We start from the raw sequence: 19,764 nt of genomic DNA on the forward strand, positions 1-19,764 counted from the left end.
ATAAAAAATAATGGCGGTCGGAACAACACAAGGGTTAGTAAATAACGAACCCTTTTTAATTTTCAGATGAATTGGTCCATAAATCTGTAAACATGAGCATGAAACTGTACATGAAATGGATGAAATTGCACATCTGGCTTCCCTTCAAGTGAAAAAATGTATGCGTGGAGTGAGAGAAAACAAAGAGAAGGTGGATGTGTGTGGACAGCTACAGGGACGGACTGAAATGGTGGGTGTTTTACAGACATACTGAATCGTTATGACACCAAAAGAGTCAGAAATACAAAGAGGGACGAGAGATACAGACAGCAGTTGGTGAACGTATCGCTTTTCGGCTCTCCAAAATGAGGCCCTGTCATCAGCGCGTCTTGATTATGCCGTCTCTGCGGACCGATTCTTCTCCGGTAAAGACAAGCGGATATGACATGCGCTAAGCTAGGACAGCGCTAGGAACCTGATCGCATAAAAAAGACCAGATGGTATCCGTTAATGGCGTTTTGATTAACTGTAATATTGGTGGTGACATGCAAGTGAAGTAAACTTGTTAATTAACGCCTTCATGGATGCATACTTCCTGCCTGCACGCTGAATTGAATTAAAAGTTGACAAGAGATGCTCAGCTAACAAAAAGAGGAGGTGCAACCAAAAAACAACAAAAAATATTAAGTCAAATTCTTTTTTTCTAGAGGAAAAAACACTAGAATCTAGAAAAAGTATATTACTGTAATTTTAAAACCAGCGACGGTGGCTGAAACTTCTACTTAGGATGATCTTTTATTTTAAAATGGTATTTGAAATAAAAATGAATTTTAAAATAGCAAATTTTTGATGCTATTTAGTAATGTAAAAAGTAAAAAATAACATTTTCAAATAGTTTTTAAATTAATAAAAATACTACGGCAAAATGTCTTGTAAAGCCAATGTGATTGTAAAAACAAAATGATGGCAGCAAAAAATGTGTGTTTTTTGCAAACCGTTTACCTTTTAAAATATGCCACTTTGCTTTACAGCTTTACAGTGACACAAACATGCTACAGTAATCTCGCATCCGACTGAGTTATTCACTTGCATCAAGTCACATATTTCCTATTTTATAGAAGCGAGTAATGGCTGCGAAACCGCTCACTTCATCTCTAAAGCAGCACTGAAGTAAATATATAATTAATGACCCTGTGACTTCTCTGTAGGCAATAAAAACACAGTTTGGATACGGGCCCTTGTGGCGCATGTGCTTTGCGTGCGCCTGACAGTGCTGAAACAGATGCGTACAGTCGGCATGCATATGCAGCGGGCGCATCCATCTTTGGCCATTTCATCTCAATGGCCCTTTAAAGCGGCCTGCTGACATTGTTCTGATGATATTAATAAAAGAGAGTGAAGTGAAGAGCGCAGCAGCGAGCGAAGGTGGCCATAAATATTAATAGAGTAGAACTGCGAGGAGCTACCGCGGCATAAGTGGCCCTTTTATTATTTTTGGGGCTGTCCGTGATTTATCATCATTCCTGAAACCAAACGAGCTCCTGGCGTGAGGAGAAAGTGTGTTGTGATGTTATGCGTGCTATGAGTTTGTGCAGCAACTTTACGGGGTGGGACCAAGATGACGGCAAAATAAGTGCTCTAGATTTTTTTGTTCTTTATTCATCCGTTCAGGCTTCGTAACGCATACAGTAAACACACAGACACGCACACACACATTTATCTAGCTATCTAAATAATGATATACCAATGTTTTTTAATCTAATTATAGTTACTAAATACTAAACTTAACACAAACTCGTATATTCCTCTTAAATTTGAAGATGGTAAACTAAGCACCTTTTAAAACAACAACATAAACTTATCAATCATTTTACATTACCCCGACCCAGACACATACACATTTTGTATGTATGGCTAACCTATACAAATATTAAAGAAACATGTAGCATGGTCCGAAATACTGCCATATTAATACCCCACGATACTTCTACATGCTGAATACAAATGCTCAACTTTCTGAACACTTCAGCCTTTAACATCACACCCACAGACTGTTGACTGAATGTCTGATGCATACAACACACAAAATTGGAAACATTTCCGTAGTTTTAAAGTTGTCATCTCAAGTCTACAGGTTTCCTTTTTGCCTTTTGACTTGAATTTTAATTTCTAATCCTCCAAATAGTCTTGGACGGTCCTTCGCCAATGAACGCTGCAATGAAGTCTTCGACAATCTATCAGTCTAAAGGTCTGGCCATGCGAGACTAGTACAACACAGTTGTGTTTTATGCCATCACATCACTCTCAGGTCATCACTGATCTAAACCATACAGTACATGTGCAAGACACACCCCATGTGACAAGTGCAGGGTCACGCTTCCATACATCAACATTAATGTAAGTAACATGTACACATTCTAATTCTGTGTTAAGAAACTTGGAAGTCAATAACTTTTGCTGTTACCGAAGTGTGCGGCAGTCTAAGTTATATTGACTCAGAAAACCTGCAATCTGTGAGTAAAATGTTTTATTTATATCACATGCTGAAACTTTAGCCAATTAACAGATATCAAAATACTACAACGGTTACAAACCTGCTGCTAGTAAATGTGTAAGTAGGTAATGCTTTTGGGTTAATGCTGTCTTATTTTCAACCCAGCATTGGGTCAAAAATCGATGAACCCAACCATTGGGTTAAAAATGTACCTATGCTGGGTGGTTTTAACCCAAAATGCTGGGTTCTGTTCAAATATAACCATTTTCTGGGTTCATTTAACCCAACGTTTTGGTTTGTACATTTTTAACCCAACGCCTGGTTTGTACCTTTTCGACCCAACGTTGTGTTACACCTCTCTTTTTGTAGCATTAGAACATTTTACTTAATAGGCCTACCCGATAAACCAGCCAGCAATGCAGGTTTTTGGTTCAAAGCCCTGAATCTCAAGAGCCACTTTACTGGCTTTATAATTCCAACATGAACTTATCTGCCAAAAACCATAAAATAATGTGCCTATTACTTTCTTCCCTCTGCAATCCAAGCCAAACTACCTTTACCACCTCTATTATAATACCTCTATTATATTGTCTTCTCTGTAATGTTACAAAAAACTAGAAAATACCTGGCAACCTCTGAGCTTCAAGCTAAATCCACTATACCGTGTGACTTGTAGGTGGCACGGCGTGGGAGTAATCGGGCTTTGCTTCGTGAACACAACATATTAGCTTAACGGCACACAGGACCGGGTTGTGACAGCATTACAGAGGAATAATTACCAGCTAGCCTGGATTGCGGCAGTGTCATCTGAAGCCGCTCTTTGAGCGAACGAGAGTGCATGAAGTGCCCTTTTCACTGTAATTGTTGCACCGTGGGACACATGCTAAAGCTATTTATGAGAAGGTGATCTAACAGGCTACGTGACTCGCTGTGGAAATTAAACTTATTTTAATATGCTAATTTGTTGACATTTGAACCAGCTTTGAAGTTCCCGGCAGAAATCACTGCAGAGATGTTGCTAACATTTAACGGCGACAATGCATAGCAAGCAAATAAAATGGGAGGAAAAATTTAAATGCACATCGTTGATAGCGAGTGAAAGTTTCAAATAAAAAAAAGTTTTGCAGTGTTCCAAAAACAAATGAGCAACCTAATCAGCAGTCTTAGATATCATATGCACCCAAAATGTGCCGCCTTAAAAGATGCCAAATTCTAAGGTAGCATTGGATGTATATCTCACACATGACCTGGTAATTTACCCAATATTTCTTGCATGTTTGCATAGGGTGTTGATGCTGCTCCAAAGCAGTGACTCGTGAGGTTAAAGGGATGGTTCACACAATATTAGTATTCTGTCATTATTTACCTACCCTCTTGTCATTTCACACCCGTGAGGCTTTCATTCTTTTACAGGACAAAATTGAAGATCATTTGAAGAAAGTTGGTAACTGAACAGTGCTTAAAATATGTTCTTTTTGTGTACTGCGCAAGAAAGAAAGTCATACAGGTTTGAAATGACAAGAGGGTGAACCATTTAACATTGACGTTGGGAGGTAGCTAAGGAGGCTTTGCACGAAGCTCGATGAATTTTTGGAACAAAGCTTGCGTAATACAACTAACACAAACAAATTACAATAAAACATGTCAATAAAATAAAAAAATGTCACAAATGGGATCAAATAATAAAGGAAAATGGTGCGCGAACAGGCGGTGAATGCATACTGTGGCTAGAATTAAACATACAATACCCCACACTTAGAGTTCTCCAGGTGTGGATTTCTCTAGCAGACGCAGTGCAGAAGAGAGGAATAAAGACAGGGTATGAGTCTACAGGTTAATACACACACCGGCGCACACATACACACTATCACCTTTATAGCATCAGTTTATAATAGAGAATCTTTCCTGTGGTCGGCCAAACACTGAGTAAATGTATACTGCGCTGCATGCATCTCATCTGAACTCATCTCACACTAGCAGAAATGGAGAAGCTTGAATGAGCAGGTGAATGTGGAGATGAAAATGTTCCAGACAAATGTGTCAGTAAATCACATTAGGCATTATAAAACAGAAGGTTTATAATACAGGTCATAATATATGATACGGGCAAAAACTTTGCCGTCAGAAATGTCTCCAGTTACTGTATTTGCCAATTTCATAATATTACTGTAGACTTGAGAATTACATCAAATCTGACATTATTGTGAGGCCTGTTTTAAAAAGCACATTTAGGAGCAGAATGAATCTGCCATAAAAACAACCATGAAAATGCCCTGTGTCCTATTTCTAATTTAGTAAAATAAAAAAACGACATTTGAATATTTCTTCTCTAAGAAAATATATCATTTGAGATGTGAATTTTGAAAACAAACCCGCAATATTTAAACGTGATATGTTTTTTGTTATTGTCATGTTAGTTTCTTCCTATTCCAGCTTAATAGCCTCCAACTGTAAGCCAGCCATTTTTGGTTCGGGTTAGAGTTTATAATATCATAAAAATATAAAAAGATATGAAACTTTGTCACAATTTGTATTTCTCATTATTATTTAAATACTGGTAACCGCACAAAACATCAAAAGTAAAAAGGAAAATACTAATTAAAAGAACAATTAGAAATTCTTTAAGGAAAAAATGTGCAATACAATATATATATATTTATTTATATAATATACTGTATATGTATATAAATTGTAAATTTTTTCCTTACATAATTTCTAATTGTACTTTAATTTTATATTTAACATGCAAACAATGCCAACACTTTTGACAGGTTACAAGATGCATTTCTTTTTATTTTTTGGGAAAAGCATCTTCTTGTACATAACAGGCAGCAGACAGGATCATAAAATAACGCCATCAATTCTACAAAATCCTTTCCGGATAAGTATATCTAGGTGTCCAAATTATACATCAACAGAGCCAAATCTCCCGTGGAAAAAAGAAGACGGCCAAATGCCACAATTGCAACTTTTAAAAGATACATGAGTCATACATTATTAATCTGAATCTATTCCAGACTTGGTCAAAGATGCCTGGGGGGACTTTTTATTACCTAGAAGTAAAACATCAATTTGCCATTAGACCCAGCCTGTCCACTCCATTCATCCCTGTGTTATTATAGTTCAAAAATGAAGTCCATCTCTCCTGCCTTTCGAAAACATGCTTTACTCAAATTTCAACAGATGAAAAAGCATAGTTTATGAGCCTACGAGCATTTTTTGCCATACAAATAATTCATGATGACGTAGAAACGTGTAAAACGCTGAAATTCATGAGACATCATCGTCTGACTTAACCATTTGTGTCACCGGCTAAAATATGAATGATCAAAGTTAAAAGACAAGCCATTTTTGAGTATGTTGTCATGTAACTAGGATGCAAATCTACAATCGTTGCAGATGGAATACATTTACTTTTTTAAAGTCTAGAGAATTCTTAAATACTACGTTTCAAACCCTTCTACACAAGAATCGAAGCAATGGTACGCATAAAACAGTGCTTTGAAATACATTTTGAAAGATTCTATTTTAACTAAACTCTAGTTGGGTCTCTAATGTATTCCCAGACGTATTTCCCATGTTGAGCAAATCAATCAGTAAATATTGATTATCAAACATACAATGGAGAGCGCAACACAGTTTGCTATATTTCTGGACCAGAATCCTGAATGCCTACAAGTAAAAGTTAACTTTTTATATTTTTTACTCATGAGTTATTTGAGAACACAGACTTGTGGGGCTACTGTACAGTATCTGCCTATAACTTATGTCTCAAGAATGCAACTGAGAAATTACAAAGAAAAAAGGCACAAGCTATTATTACCGTATATAAGAGTGGAGCCTACTTCAAACTTCTGTTCTATAAGTACCAGAAGTGCCTCGGTGCCACAGATTATTCACGGCTAACCTTTTGATTTCTGTTCTTTTATTAGCAAAATCTATCATTATGCTTCAATTCACCCTGTTCCAAATAGCATTAAAACATTAACAATGGTGCTGACAAGCTCTCTTTTACAATTCATAGTAATTATAGAGCTTATTAATTTAACCGCTATTGTACTTCCGGCTGGGGCTCACATAGGCAATGTGCCTCAAACTCAAATTAACATCCAGGTTATCACCTTGCTATTGTGAGCAAATCAGATTTTTGAAACAAAGTAAAATTCAAGCTATAAGGCAAAGATGCTAACTAAAGATTAAGTTTTAGATATGGTTAAAAATTGGAGAGAATCATGGAGTATATAAATGCAGAAGAATGATATCATTGATCACATCCAGAGTGATTTGTTTTCCGTTTATGAATGAGAAAACATTGATAGCCAATCAACATTCATTCAAATTTAAAGGGCCGGCACATTTAAAGTGTGAACTGCAGCATGAAATCGTACACAACTTAATCTTCCATTGGTGTGGACAGTTTTCATTATAGTTATCTTTTTTATTAGATATGCACCGATATATCGGCCAAAAATCGGTATCGGTTGATATTTTCACACTATTTGCCGATAGTTTAAAAACAGTCGATGATCAGGGCCATTATATCCTGTCAATTAAAAGAGGACTAGAAAAATGCAAGGAATTTGTGTTCTGTATATAGAAAACCTTAAGAAACATCACCAGTTTGATGTTTAATATAAATAGTGAATAAATGAATAAATAACATTTAGAACGTTACTGCAGATATCCCTCTGAATAATCGGCTATCGGTGGAGAACTTTTGTATCGTAGCATCTTTACATTATAGTTACGGTCCTTGGACCTTTACGCTAAAATGCATACTCATCATCAGCTTTATCATTGGAGTGAAGCAATAAGCAATCGCTAAATTTGTAGTAACCGATTATTTTTGTTTCAAATGATGCAAACTGTTTTTAGTACAGATTTTTGGCAAAATAGTATTGGGAATTCATTACAAACACATCCTGTTGATCAGACAATACGGCCAATAAGAAACTAAAAACAGAGATCGGCTGTAAGGCACCAGAGACTCGTGAGAGATGGGCAGTGGCAGATTCGTGTAAAAAGAATGACATGAGAGGTGTGCTGTTGGCTTGATTCAGAAAACGAAAGTGTGAGAAAGAGATGTGTTGAGAAGGGGGTGGGCGGTAAAGTAGGTGACAGGAAGTGATGCAATGAAAGAAAGCCAGTGTGCATGTTTCACCAGGAGACAAAAGCTGAATATGTTGAGAGCAACGCTAACTGACACCATCAGAGTCTATAAAAATATGTATGTCATATGTATCCGTATGAACTACCTTGTTTAAATACAAATGGTTTTTGTATTTGTAATTTTTCATTATTATTTAGTTAGAATGATGTGTGTGTGAGCCATACCTGCGTTTGAAGGTGAGGAGAACGCCCAGAAGAATGATGACGAACATAAGGATTCCAGCAATGACACCTGCCATCTTCACTGTGCTATCCACCTGTTTTTCAGGCTCTGTGTCATTGGAATTCTGGGTAGATGCACCTTTGAAGCAACAAGTATATCACAAACAAGAGAGAGGAGCTTTTAACTAAGACAAGAGCTGCCGTGAAATGCTCTACAATGACATGGATAAAAAGAAAACACATCTCAATCTCATGCACACCCATACATCACACATAAACATCAAACCAAACTTTCAGTCTCATCCAAAGACAAAAGACTCACACACACACACACACACACACACAAACACGCAATTAAAATCAAATCCATCAAAAGCATTAAAATACAGACAAAACAAACGCACAAGTGACATCGATAATTACTATGTGTGGGTCTATGGCAAAGGGGAATCATTTACTGAATGGTATTAATTCACAGGCAAAACACAAAGAGACAAAAAGACCTAAAGGAGCTTCAAATATTGGATCACTGTGGTGAAATGAAACATTTTGGGCCTATGGATTCTGGGTTAGAAAGTCCTCTCGTGAGGATGCAAGTGAACGGAAAGACAAGTAAACGCAATAGATGCAGGCAAAATATAGGGAACACAATGATAAGCCAAATAAAGATATGAAAAAGGATGATGATAAAATCATGCAGGGCAACCGTGTGCGTGTTCGTGTATGCACGGGTGCTAAATGCTTGCATGCACAGCAACTTGCATGTCTATTTTTATTATAATGGTGTCTGTATCAAACCCTTACGGCCATGCACGACGTTTAGAAAATGCTGTGCAGATAGCGTGTCCCGTCAGCGAACAGCTCATCTGCCCTCATCAGGTGTGTAATTCTACTGTGAAATTGCCATTATTTCTAAGAAAGAACATCAGCTGCTGCAGTTGATGCCATAAATTCACAGCTGAAGATTGTGATCATCGGGCTGACGTTTTCATATGGCTTTTTAAAAGGCGAACTAAAATGAAACATATTCCAACGCATAATAATCGACATAAATCCTGATATTACATCCAAAATGAAAGGATGTGGCGCGTTAAAAAGACAGAAATAAATGGCTCCCTAAAATACCTATGCACAAATCTCAAAGCGTGCAGTCGCCTTCTCCAAAGATGAAACAATGTGTTACATTGAAATTTCCTTTAACATGTGCTTGTGCCAGTGCAAAACCTTTGACGATCAGTAGAGTATTAATGCATTGATCTATGTTTACAAGTGTGGGGGTGGCTCTCTTTCATGTGCATTCATTTTTTAATTCCACCAAATGCAAGGTTCTTTATGAGCGTGAAAAGATTAAAAAATTGAAAATGTTTTAACTATATTTATATGAACCCAATCTAAAATAGAAGACAAAGCTCCACCAGAAATCCTGAATCTCATGCATTTGAAAAAAACACCATAATGGGCCTCTCACAAGTTATAAAGCTATAAAGTAACTATAACAATAAATAATATAGCATTCTCACCAGACAATAACTTTATGTTTATTGTAAGTTTGAACGCTGCGGTTTCTAATTTTAAAGGTCCAGTGTATGAAATGAAGCGGTGTTGCGAAATGCAACCAATGGCTCACTCCAACCACTCCGTTTCAAAGCACTACGGTGGCTGACACTGGACTAAGATGTCATCACGTTTTCGCTTATTCGCTGAAGGAGATGTGCACTGTAGAGTTAAAAATGTGCTGTGAACTCCTAAATTCAAAGACATTTTTAAAACTTTAGTTATAGACATCATTCTTGGTGTGAATGGACCCAAAACACCCCATTAACTCCATATCCACACCTAATGGCTTCATGATAAATTGTACGAGTCTGCAAATTGCTAACAAAGTTAATTTATTAATTTAATTTAGTCCGGAGAACTTATATTTACTAAAAAAGTCTCCAAATAACCCCAAATGATACAGTACATCTTTCTGAGACACTTCAGGTTCTCTTTGACCTCTAAAAGTAAACTCAACCCATAGGTTCTGACTATTTTCTTTTCTCTGAGAGGGATTTTCCACCAAAACACGTTTTAGCTTCATCTGCGGACGGGAAATATCCTGTTCTTTGGTTCTAACAACGTGGTAACTGAACTCTATATCCTCAGTCTGGTCAAATCTGATTGGGTTCAACGGTTCATGACACAGGCACACAAACACAATTGCATGCACGCACACACACACTACAGGCTGTTCAATTTATTTCTGATATTTTTCTAGCCAACACTATTCTCCAAACGTGACAACATTTCCAATATCCGACCAAAAGATTGGTTAATTTTCTAAACTTTTATGTCCCAACAGGGGCATAAAGAGACTATTGTAAGTGCATTACTGCTTATGTCCTACACCATGTGTGTTTTCATTGCTTCAACACCCTAGAAAAACCATGTGAATCTTAGAAATCTAAGGACCAGCATCTTTAGGTAAGAAGTTTCAGAAACGGTAAGAAAACGCAAACACAATCCATCCCTGATTAGAAGCCACTGTCGTAAATTTCCACTCACCCACTGCTTTATAAAAATGTCAATATGCAAACCATTTAAAGGGGTACAACCAAAGTACCGAAAAGGAAGTATTAATAAAGCTCATAATATTATAAATCTAATCCCTATCATGAACGGGTGGGTGTTTTAATTGGCATCATTCTGCAACGCTTTCAGCTGATCTGCCGAAAAACTACCGCTGTATCAAACTTTATTTAAAGCAAGTCTGTGGGCCGTGGGATTACGCAAGGGTTTATGGAGGGCACAAAGGGATCCGTGTAAACTAGCAATTGATTTTAATCTCAAAGTCTGCTTGCAAAATGCATCAAACTTATAGTCAGAAAAAGGTTTTAACAAATGATTCCAGACAGAGTTAGTTTCACTCTTTTTACTCATTTCTGCAATTACTATTATATATGTTATATATTTGTTAATGTACTGTAAAAAGTTCATCACATTAACTGCGGTCTTGTACCACTTGTATCTGACAACCAAGATACATTTTCAAGTTCGCTCAGATTCAATACTGACAATGCTAATGCTTCCACATGTCAAAACATAAGAATGATCAAAACAGCTTTAAGAATAATGACCACAGCTTCTGTCAAAGTCAGTTCACTAAGCATTATAACGGACCGCTACCGGAGTTGAATACATCCAGCAGGAACCTTCAAAACAGTGAACTAATGTAGTGCATGTAATTTGTAATATCAGTCAAGGCAATTGTACATATCGTACAGAGAAATTAAGAAGCATTGAGACGTGTTTGACCGAACTGGACTGCGTGTATAGACACCTGTGTGTACGTGCGGGTGTGTGTTTGCGGTAGGTAGGTAGGAGATTAGATAGAGAGACAGAGACAGAGAGAGACAGAGAGAGACAGAGAGATACAGAGAGAGACAGAGAGAGACAGAGAGATACAGAGAGAGACAGAGAGAGACAGAGAGAGAGAGAGAGAGAGAGAGAGAGAGAGAGAGAGAGAGAGAGAGAGAGAGAGAGAGAGAGAGAGAGAGAGAGAGAGAGAGAGAGAGAGAGAGAGAGAGAGAGACAGAGAGAGAGATAGAGACAGAGATAGACAGACAGATAGATAGATAGATAGATAGATAGATAGATAGATAGATAGATAGATAGATAGATAGATAGATAGATAGATAGATAGATAGATAGATAGATAGATAGATAGATAGATAGATAGATAGATAGATAGATAGATAGATAGATAGATAGATAGATAGAACACACTCAATATTCCCATGTAATAAATGAGCAGGAACACTAACACATGCTGACAAACACACACACACACACACACACACACACATACAGAGGTTAAGCTGGAAGGGTAAGTGTGTATGACTGGGGTTATGTCGGGTGAAGCAGTCACTGGCACATGTAAGGGTGGAGCTGTAGGAAAGGTAACATACACGTATCTCTTTTTGCACATTTTGCTCAAAATATTATAAGCTCTAAAAAAAATCATCTTAAAATACCTTCATTCATACCAAAGCATGTAAACTTTAGATAATTTAGAGAGTCTAAACCAAATTGTCCTAAAATGTACGAATGAGAACGTACAAATTCGTATGATTAGCACATCGAGAATAGCTACGTATTTGCGGTGAGATTGTGATGGATTATCACATCACATATTGCATATCACATTCGTAGAAAGTCATCACATTCTTATTCAATATCATGCAGCCCTGTTCTAAATATATGATTTATCGCCCAATGCGGCACTTTCAATGGTCGATTTGAACGAACACTTACATTGGAAACATTTCTGAAGAATCAAAACTATAAACTTTTTCATTTATGGTAAGCTTTTATTTCTCTGAATAAGAACTGTTTTTGGATCATGGATTCAGTTTCTCAGAGCCTACAAGATCATGAGCAAAATCACAGTAGAGAGAGGCTTTCTGTCCTTATTCGACATGAAATATTAATAATAATAATAATAAGCTCAATTGAGGACATATGGGGCAAAACACATTCTCAGGGTCTCAGTTACAGCAGTGTCAATGAGGGCAATGAAAACTAGCTAGACTTTTAGTGGACCAGGCATGCAAAAAAAATGCATTAAGATGTTAATGGAGAGAAGCGGAAAAAGGAACAAGATCCGAAAGCAAAACGAAAAAAGGAGTGAGGCGAACAACAGCGCGGGTATGTGAATGAAACAAACAATAAGAAAGCAAAGTTTGACTATGGTAAAATATTCACCTTCACTGGGAATTACAAGAATGTAGGGCGTGGTATTTTGTCCCCTACCTATTACCACTAAGACAAGGTTTTAAGTTCCAGGCCGGCATGCATGAGAGAAAAGAAGGAAAGAAAAAAATAGTCTAAAGAATTATGCTTTCATCTCGATCATCGATTCTCTGAGCGAGTACATTTGGCTGGAAAGGAAACTTATAATCGTTGGATACATTTAGGAAACAGAAACTGTATGTCATGAGTCGAGAGGCTACTACGCAAGGGAGAATTAATTTGATTCCAGAATCATCTGGTGGAACTGACACGGACAATATGAGAGTTATAGGAAAGTTATAAATAAATGTGTTTCATAGGAAAGTAACTCCTTTATCTTTCATCTTTTCCTTGTTTCTAAGCCTTTATAAATGTGGCTTTCCAATTCTATTCCAACTAAAAGGAATAAGAGAAATGCTTCCGAGCAAATACACGAGGGGGAATTCACTAAGAATGATTTGCGCGTCATTTATAAGCATGCGCCGTCTGCGCTATGTTAGCAGACAATTGAATGCATGACTTAAGGGAATTTGCAACAGCGATCCAATTCGAATGCTGTCGTTTTGGTTGCGAAAAATGCTGACGAAAATTGCATACTTCATAGCAACCAAGACATCTGAATCGACATTCAACAAACAATCAGCAAATAAAAAATATACACAAGCATCTGTTAAATAGCGCTAGATTTGCAAGCGTAATCCAAATTGTTTTAACAATGCGTGTTTGCACTGAAAACATCAAACAGGGCTAATGCATGTCACATGGTTAAACTACATTGACGGTTGTTCTCAAATGAGACACAACCATTTAGTGAATTCGCCCCTCAATCTAAACCTATAAAAAACTGCAATATAAAGGCAAGAAAAGACGTAAACAAAGATGAAACTCTCAAACGTTCGTATCACAAAGCATGTCTTCCTTAAAGCAGAAACATAAAAGTAATTGGTTGTTTGACAGTCATAATAAGAACCCAACTTAGGACAAACTACCTGGGATATGAAAGGAAAACGGGGCATGACAAAAGCAAAAAAGCCTGACATGGAGCGAACGAAATGAGTGCAGCAAAATAAGCAAGCAAACAAACAAACAGGTGTGTGCAGAAGCTTATTGAATAAGATGGATAAAACCAGAGGGAAAAGACAAAGAAAAATGAGAAGGTACAATAAAAAATGTGATGTCTCTGTAGCGCTGAATGGCTATAGTGCCTATTACTTCTATGATGTCCATTAAATAATAGAACGTCTCTTGCGATTACTCTATATCTGGATGTGATTATGTAAAAGGATCTTCTACAGAGGGAGGGGGAATGAAATGGAGCAAAATAAATTGAACAGAACTCTTGGCCGGAGGCAAATAATCATGCAGGTAAAATAAAACGGGCTTTCAATCTCAGTCTGATATAACTGTTAAGGTTTTTCAGACTGTATTAAATGAAACGCCTTTGTCCTTCATCATGTTTAGTAATGGGTTCCACAATATAACCAAGGGTCTCTAAGGATGCGGAGGCAAATATCACTTTAATAATCCATCGGTGAGGCCTGCTTAACATGAATAGGTTTTCAGTGTCTTAGGCTACGGGGACTTCAGTTGTGATTCGATTTCATTAGACTGAACGACCGAAATGTCAACTGAACCAATTAACTTTCCCAAAGCACGACCAATACAAATAATAATATTAAATAACTCATAACAGTAAAGCGTGACGTTCGTACAAGCTAAAAATAAGTGAAACAATTCTCATACCTTTGGTAGCTAGTCTCACACAGTTGATTTTGGTTTCCTGAAAGAAGAAGAGAGAATTAGCGTTTTAATTAAACGTCAGAATGATATTATATTGAGGAACATTCCTGTTGTCAAGCTACAGTGATCTTAGTAATTACAACATAACGTAGTGCAGGTTACGTTCGTCACAAGGTGCGCGACATGAAGACGAAGTTCATTACAGAACAATATTGTAATGGAAGTGAGGGATTAAGAAATGCAACGCTGAGGCTAAAACACAGAGATCGTTTTTCTCTACGCTTGCCATGTGAAGCAAAGCCAATGCAGTAGGTCACTTACAGGAAAAATAAATTTCACTCTCACTTTGCTAAATTAGCTCAAAATATTACAGTTTTTCTTCCTTAAGTGTAACGCATTGTCTATATTAAAGGTCCAGTGTATGAACTTTAGCAGCATCTTGAGGTGAGGTTGTGAATTACAACCAACGGCTCAACCCTCCCTTTCCAAGCACTTCGGTGGCTGACAAAGGATTGGGATGTCGCTTCTTTGCTGAAGGAGATAACGTATATGTAACCTTTGTCTGTTTATGGAATACGCTTCATTATGTAAGGTCTTTATACACATGTTTATGAACATTATATCGCATTTCTGTCAATAGATCCTCCAAAAATTACACATTCAAGGCGGCATTTATCAACCCCACATAAAATGACAAAAGAAAATGACTTTACGGAATAAAATGATTGGTTTGCGTTCAGTTCATAAATTACATTTTTGGGCAAACTGTACCTTTAAACATCCATCTTGAGTCTTTTATTTCTATAATACTATAGTGAGTCCAAAACAGAACAACGATTCCAGAAACGTCTTCATCGGTTCTGTGGCCACATAACTCTGCAGAAAGCGTTGCTATATTTCATCAGTCCAAATGTTCCACACAACGCTTTACAGTATTTATAATGCTTTATCTACCGAAAACATGTGCTTCTCTCCTGTCTAACAGAATGTACTTTGTTTAGATCTGATGCGCTAGGATATTGTACAACACATTTAAAGGCCTTAAGCAAAGATGGAATACAACGTTCACATCGGAAAAGGGTACTGCGGTAATACCATGCTGACATTTACATTTATGCATTTGGAAGCGACTTACACCCAAAGCAATTCAACATTTTCAATATCAGTATTATCAGTAAGTACTAAAATAATTTTTGGTATCGTGTAAATATCATGTGATTACAGAATACAATTCCGGGAGCATTTCTCCATTGTATTCTTCAGGAAGTATTAGGCATTCGTGGCTGCCTTTGCAATGTCTGTTGTTATGATAGAAATCTCAGCTTCATCCTCCAAATGCCACGTGCGGTGTGACAGGTGTTAATTAGTCGGCAGATTTCGGCGCGAATCCTGCGTGGAAGTTTAGAGCTACGAGACATGGAGACAGATGCCACCATGTGCTTCTGCGGGAGCGTTTACAACCTCCACTTGTTTTGATTAGATCTGCTGTCCTTGTGTACTATGGCAGCAGACGTGTAGAATTAATGGACACACGGCACAGTACCTTGAGAGTAGAGATAATGCCAAGGTATATGTTTCCTTCCTAATGCTAAAAATAAATAGTATAGTGATGTATTATATGTCTCGGTGCTGGAAAACATTTGGTTGGTGATTTTGTCAGCAGAACACAAAAGAACGTTGAAAACCCAAAAATAATACATGAACCGCATTGACTTCCATTGTATGCACACCACCCCACTGACACATTTCTAAAAATATCTAATGTCTAAAAATAAAGCAGTTTTTGAATGACGTAAGGCTCAAATAACCCAGATCCCTAAGTATAAGCAATGGCGATGCCTCCCTTGGCAAACCCCACTAATCAAAACTCTCCTTGCACTTTTTTTTAACCTCACTATGTCTTCACAGGCGTCACTCTAAAAAAATATGAAAAATCCCCTCGACAACACTTCATAGCACACATCAATTTGTCTCAAGGCAGTCGTGCCAATAAGACTCTTTAATACACGTCTAACAGATGCTGATGAGTCTAAACACAACAACACCGCTGACACTGAAAGGTTACAAACATGTGACCTGGCTGTCAGTGAAGGGTCATTCCGTCATCCGTTTAAGCCACTGGACTGACGCGACAGAGCGGAGAAAGATCCATATGTGGCCGCTCCATCTGTCCATCACAGGCTGCTGTCAGAGAAGCAGGGCCAGACATGAATGGCTTTTGTAAAAGTAGGTGAAAATAAGCTTGTTGGGACATACTGCACAATGTAGATGTAGGGGAAAACTAAATCATCAATAACAACGGGCAATTACCAAAGGGTAACCTGGTATCACCATTGTGCTCTGAGTGGTTTGGGATTTTAGGGTGTTTGCTTGCTTACCAAAAACTAAATAAACACAAATCGAGAGCCCTCTGATCAGGCCGTATCAGTTTAAATGTATGCGATATGCTTTATGTATTTTTAATGTTTTATGCATACATACTTTAAATCATAAATCATTTTATTTTTTCATTTAATACTGTTAATACTGTTATTTAATATATGATTTTAATATATACTCATCCCAAAAAAATACACAGCAAAAGCACACTTGAAATAAATTATTATGATTACATATATATATATATATATATTTTTTTTTTGGGATGAGTATATATTAAAAACATATATTAAATAACAGTATTAACATTGTAAATAAAATAAAATGATTTATGATTTAAAATACATGTAAAGTATGTATACAATATACAATTAAATAAATTATATACATATATACTGTATATATAATTATTATATACATATGTGTATATGTTAACAAATATAATATGTAATATATAATATATCTATATAATATACAATATGTTAACAAATATACATGTTAATAAATATAAATTAAAAGAAGATTAATTAAAATGGACAGAATATCTCCCCACAAACAGAAAAGCTGTAATAAAAAGTATTAAAATAACCGTGTTTCTAAACTTGAGTGAAGCATTTCTATTGACATGTTTAAAAAGACCACAGGACTCTTATGACAAATATAATAGTTATCCTGAAAAGTTAAGGAATATGGATTTCACGTCACGCTGTCTTTTTGCCATGCCTGCTAAAGATAATCCATGTGACGGCAGATTTACAGTCAATATGTTTTCTAGTTGGTCACTCACTCAATTCTCAACCACGTTATGGATTAGTTAGCATAACGCTTATCTTGACATGCTGGTGCCAATTCTCGCCTGATAACAACAACATCGAAAACCTCTGAAGGAAACATCTAGCAATGTGCAAGGTCAAAGTCCAATAAGTTTAAGCAGCTATAAGTAAAAATAAAGAACGTATTTTAATTCCCATATCAACACTTGTTGGTAATCTTTGTCTATAAAAGCTAGCAACGAACACTTTATAGGTTCGATCCTGGAAAAGTACAGTATAAATCTAAAAGGATAAATGTAGACATGAAGCCGGGCTCTTTCACCAGGATGCGAAAAATGTTTGTCACCAATGGCAATGAGTCCTTGATTTTCAGCTATTACTGAAAAAGTAAAAATTGTTGCCTAGGACACAAAAAAAGACAAACCCAAATATGTGTAAAAGTAATTCACAATTTTATCTGAATTCATCCAGTTTCCACTTAGTTTGTGAAATGGATGCTTATAATTACGAATTATGAACGCAAGAATGAAAGTTTACAAGACGCTCTGGAGGCAATCATCTACACATTAGGAGCTGAGAAGAAAGAGCGCTTCACTAAGAAGGAATAACAAAGCTCCATCTGGGCGTATCTGAGACGGAGCCGTGACTATTCCGGGAGATGTTTCTTTGAGCGTAACACCTTTCGTCTTGGCGAAGTATTAGCGAGAAGATTAAACAAAAGAGAAACCAGATATCAGACGAGCTTTATGTTGTCATTTTCATTCATGGAGTGCAGTGCGCTTTACACGGAGAGGTAAGAGTGACAGCTGAGTGCCGCGCGAGGTGTAAATGAAGAAAGAAACGGCGGGAGATTTTCAGACAATGTGCGAAGCATGTGCGAGACGGTAGAGGAAGTTTAAAACCACTCCCAAACCAACATGAGAAATGTTTTGTCTTCTTGTCTGCTTCGATATGAGCCAATGAAATGTACCCGAATACTGCAAGAGGGAGCAATTGTGGGTGACGTCGTGTTTTCAAAAATTCGACTCAACACTGACTGCATTGATAAAATAAAAACTATAGTGCAACAGGAAACAATTTCAATGATTCTCACATTTTATGGAAAATCAATTCTCAATACACTGGAAAGTGTGCATGTGTTTTAAAATGTCTTTTTCTTTATAAACTTTATAAAGTGCTGTTCTAGCAAACAGTGGCTTTTACCTTTGGATTTTAAATGCATGCCATGCCATTGTACTTCTGTTTGTTTCTTGCTCTCATACCTGAACGCATTTGTTCCATAAACGATACGCGCCAATCGAAACAAAGTGTTCCAAGCGGCTGTCCTTTACCTGCCAGAGAGCCGGCGGGACGCGGTGTGTGGTTTCCATTTGTTAAAAGCTGTGTCTGTTTCAATCTCTGTCTGATTCTACAGCCACTTAAACGGCCGAGTGGCTCTTCTCTACTCTGTGTCCCTCTTACTGAACAAAAGACGCATGCAGCTGCAATTACTTGCTCTTTAGTCCGAGCGTCTGTGGACCCGTTCACAAACACACCGGAGGGAGAAAGCGACTGGAGGAATCGTACTTTTCAAACCAACTCCCGAGGCCTCGCTCTCAATCTCTCTCTCACTCCATCTCGCTTTGGCAAACTGATGCGATGAACCCTACCCAAGGCAATCCCTTATTGGAGATCTATCTCCATTTCCAAAATGCCTTGATTTGGATGAACATTTCACTCAGATTTGTAGACTTTTACATTAAAAAACTATTTTTTTATATTAAATGTTGAAGAGAAGTGGTTCTCACCACTTTTGTCATTACAGAAATGTACAGCTGCCATTCACATCCAACTTTTTCTATGTACACACACGCTTGCGTCAGGCATAATTCACCATACGAATAGCTTGCTTACATTACCGACTCTGCATTTAAACTGAGACGGAAGAACTTGAAGTCAAATTCAACACAATTCACCTTTAAGCCTTTATAATTCTCTCCAGTTTCCATTTTTGATAGAAGTAATGAGCAGCAACTCAACGTTTAATGTGCACTACAGATCCGTTCTCATACATACATTGCTCGAATATAGTTTATTATAGAGGATCAAACTGTAACACATTAGAAACGATGACCCCGAAACGTATTCGAAGACATAGTCACACCTACAAACGTGTGAATGTCACTGCATTAGATGTAATGTCATACTGTAAAACCTGCAAACGTGTACTAAAGCCTTCACAAAACTAACTTTATTTGCTTACACTTTTGTTTTTTCGCTGATATCAAGGCAATTTTAGTGGATGTACTGTATAAAGTA

General features: G+C 37.1%; 1 protein-coding gene across 1 annotated transcript in view; it reads right to left on the minus strand.

Moving 5' to 3' along the window:
• ptprt (protein tyrosine phosphatase receptor type T) overlaps window positions 1–19,764 on the minus strand; it is a gene marked incomplete at its 5' end in the record, with an annotated part of 182,892 nt that overhangs the window by 49,352 nt on the left and 113,776 nt on the right. The window contains 4 exons of the mRNA XM_079459741.1: window positions 4,222–4,254; window positions 7,808–7,943; window positions 12,548–12,604; window positions 14,318–14,354. Of these exons, the coding sequence (XP_079315867.1) occupies window positions 4,222–4,254; window positions 7,808–7,943; window positions 12,548–12,604; window positions 14,318–14,354 (263 nt within the window). The remainder of the gene's footprint in view (window positions 1–4,221; window positions 4,255–7,807; window positions 7,944–12,547; window positions 12,605–14,317; window positions 14,355–19,764) is intronic.

This window comes from Barbatula barbatula, assembly GCF_947034865.1.
Source record: "Barbatula barbatula genome assembly, chromosome: 7".
NCBI classification, from domain to species: domain Eukaryota; kingdom Metazoa; phylum Chordata; class Actinopteri; order Cypriniformes; family Nemacheilidae; genus Barbatula; species Barbatula barbatula.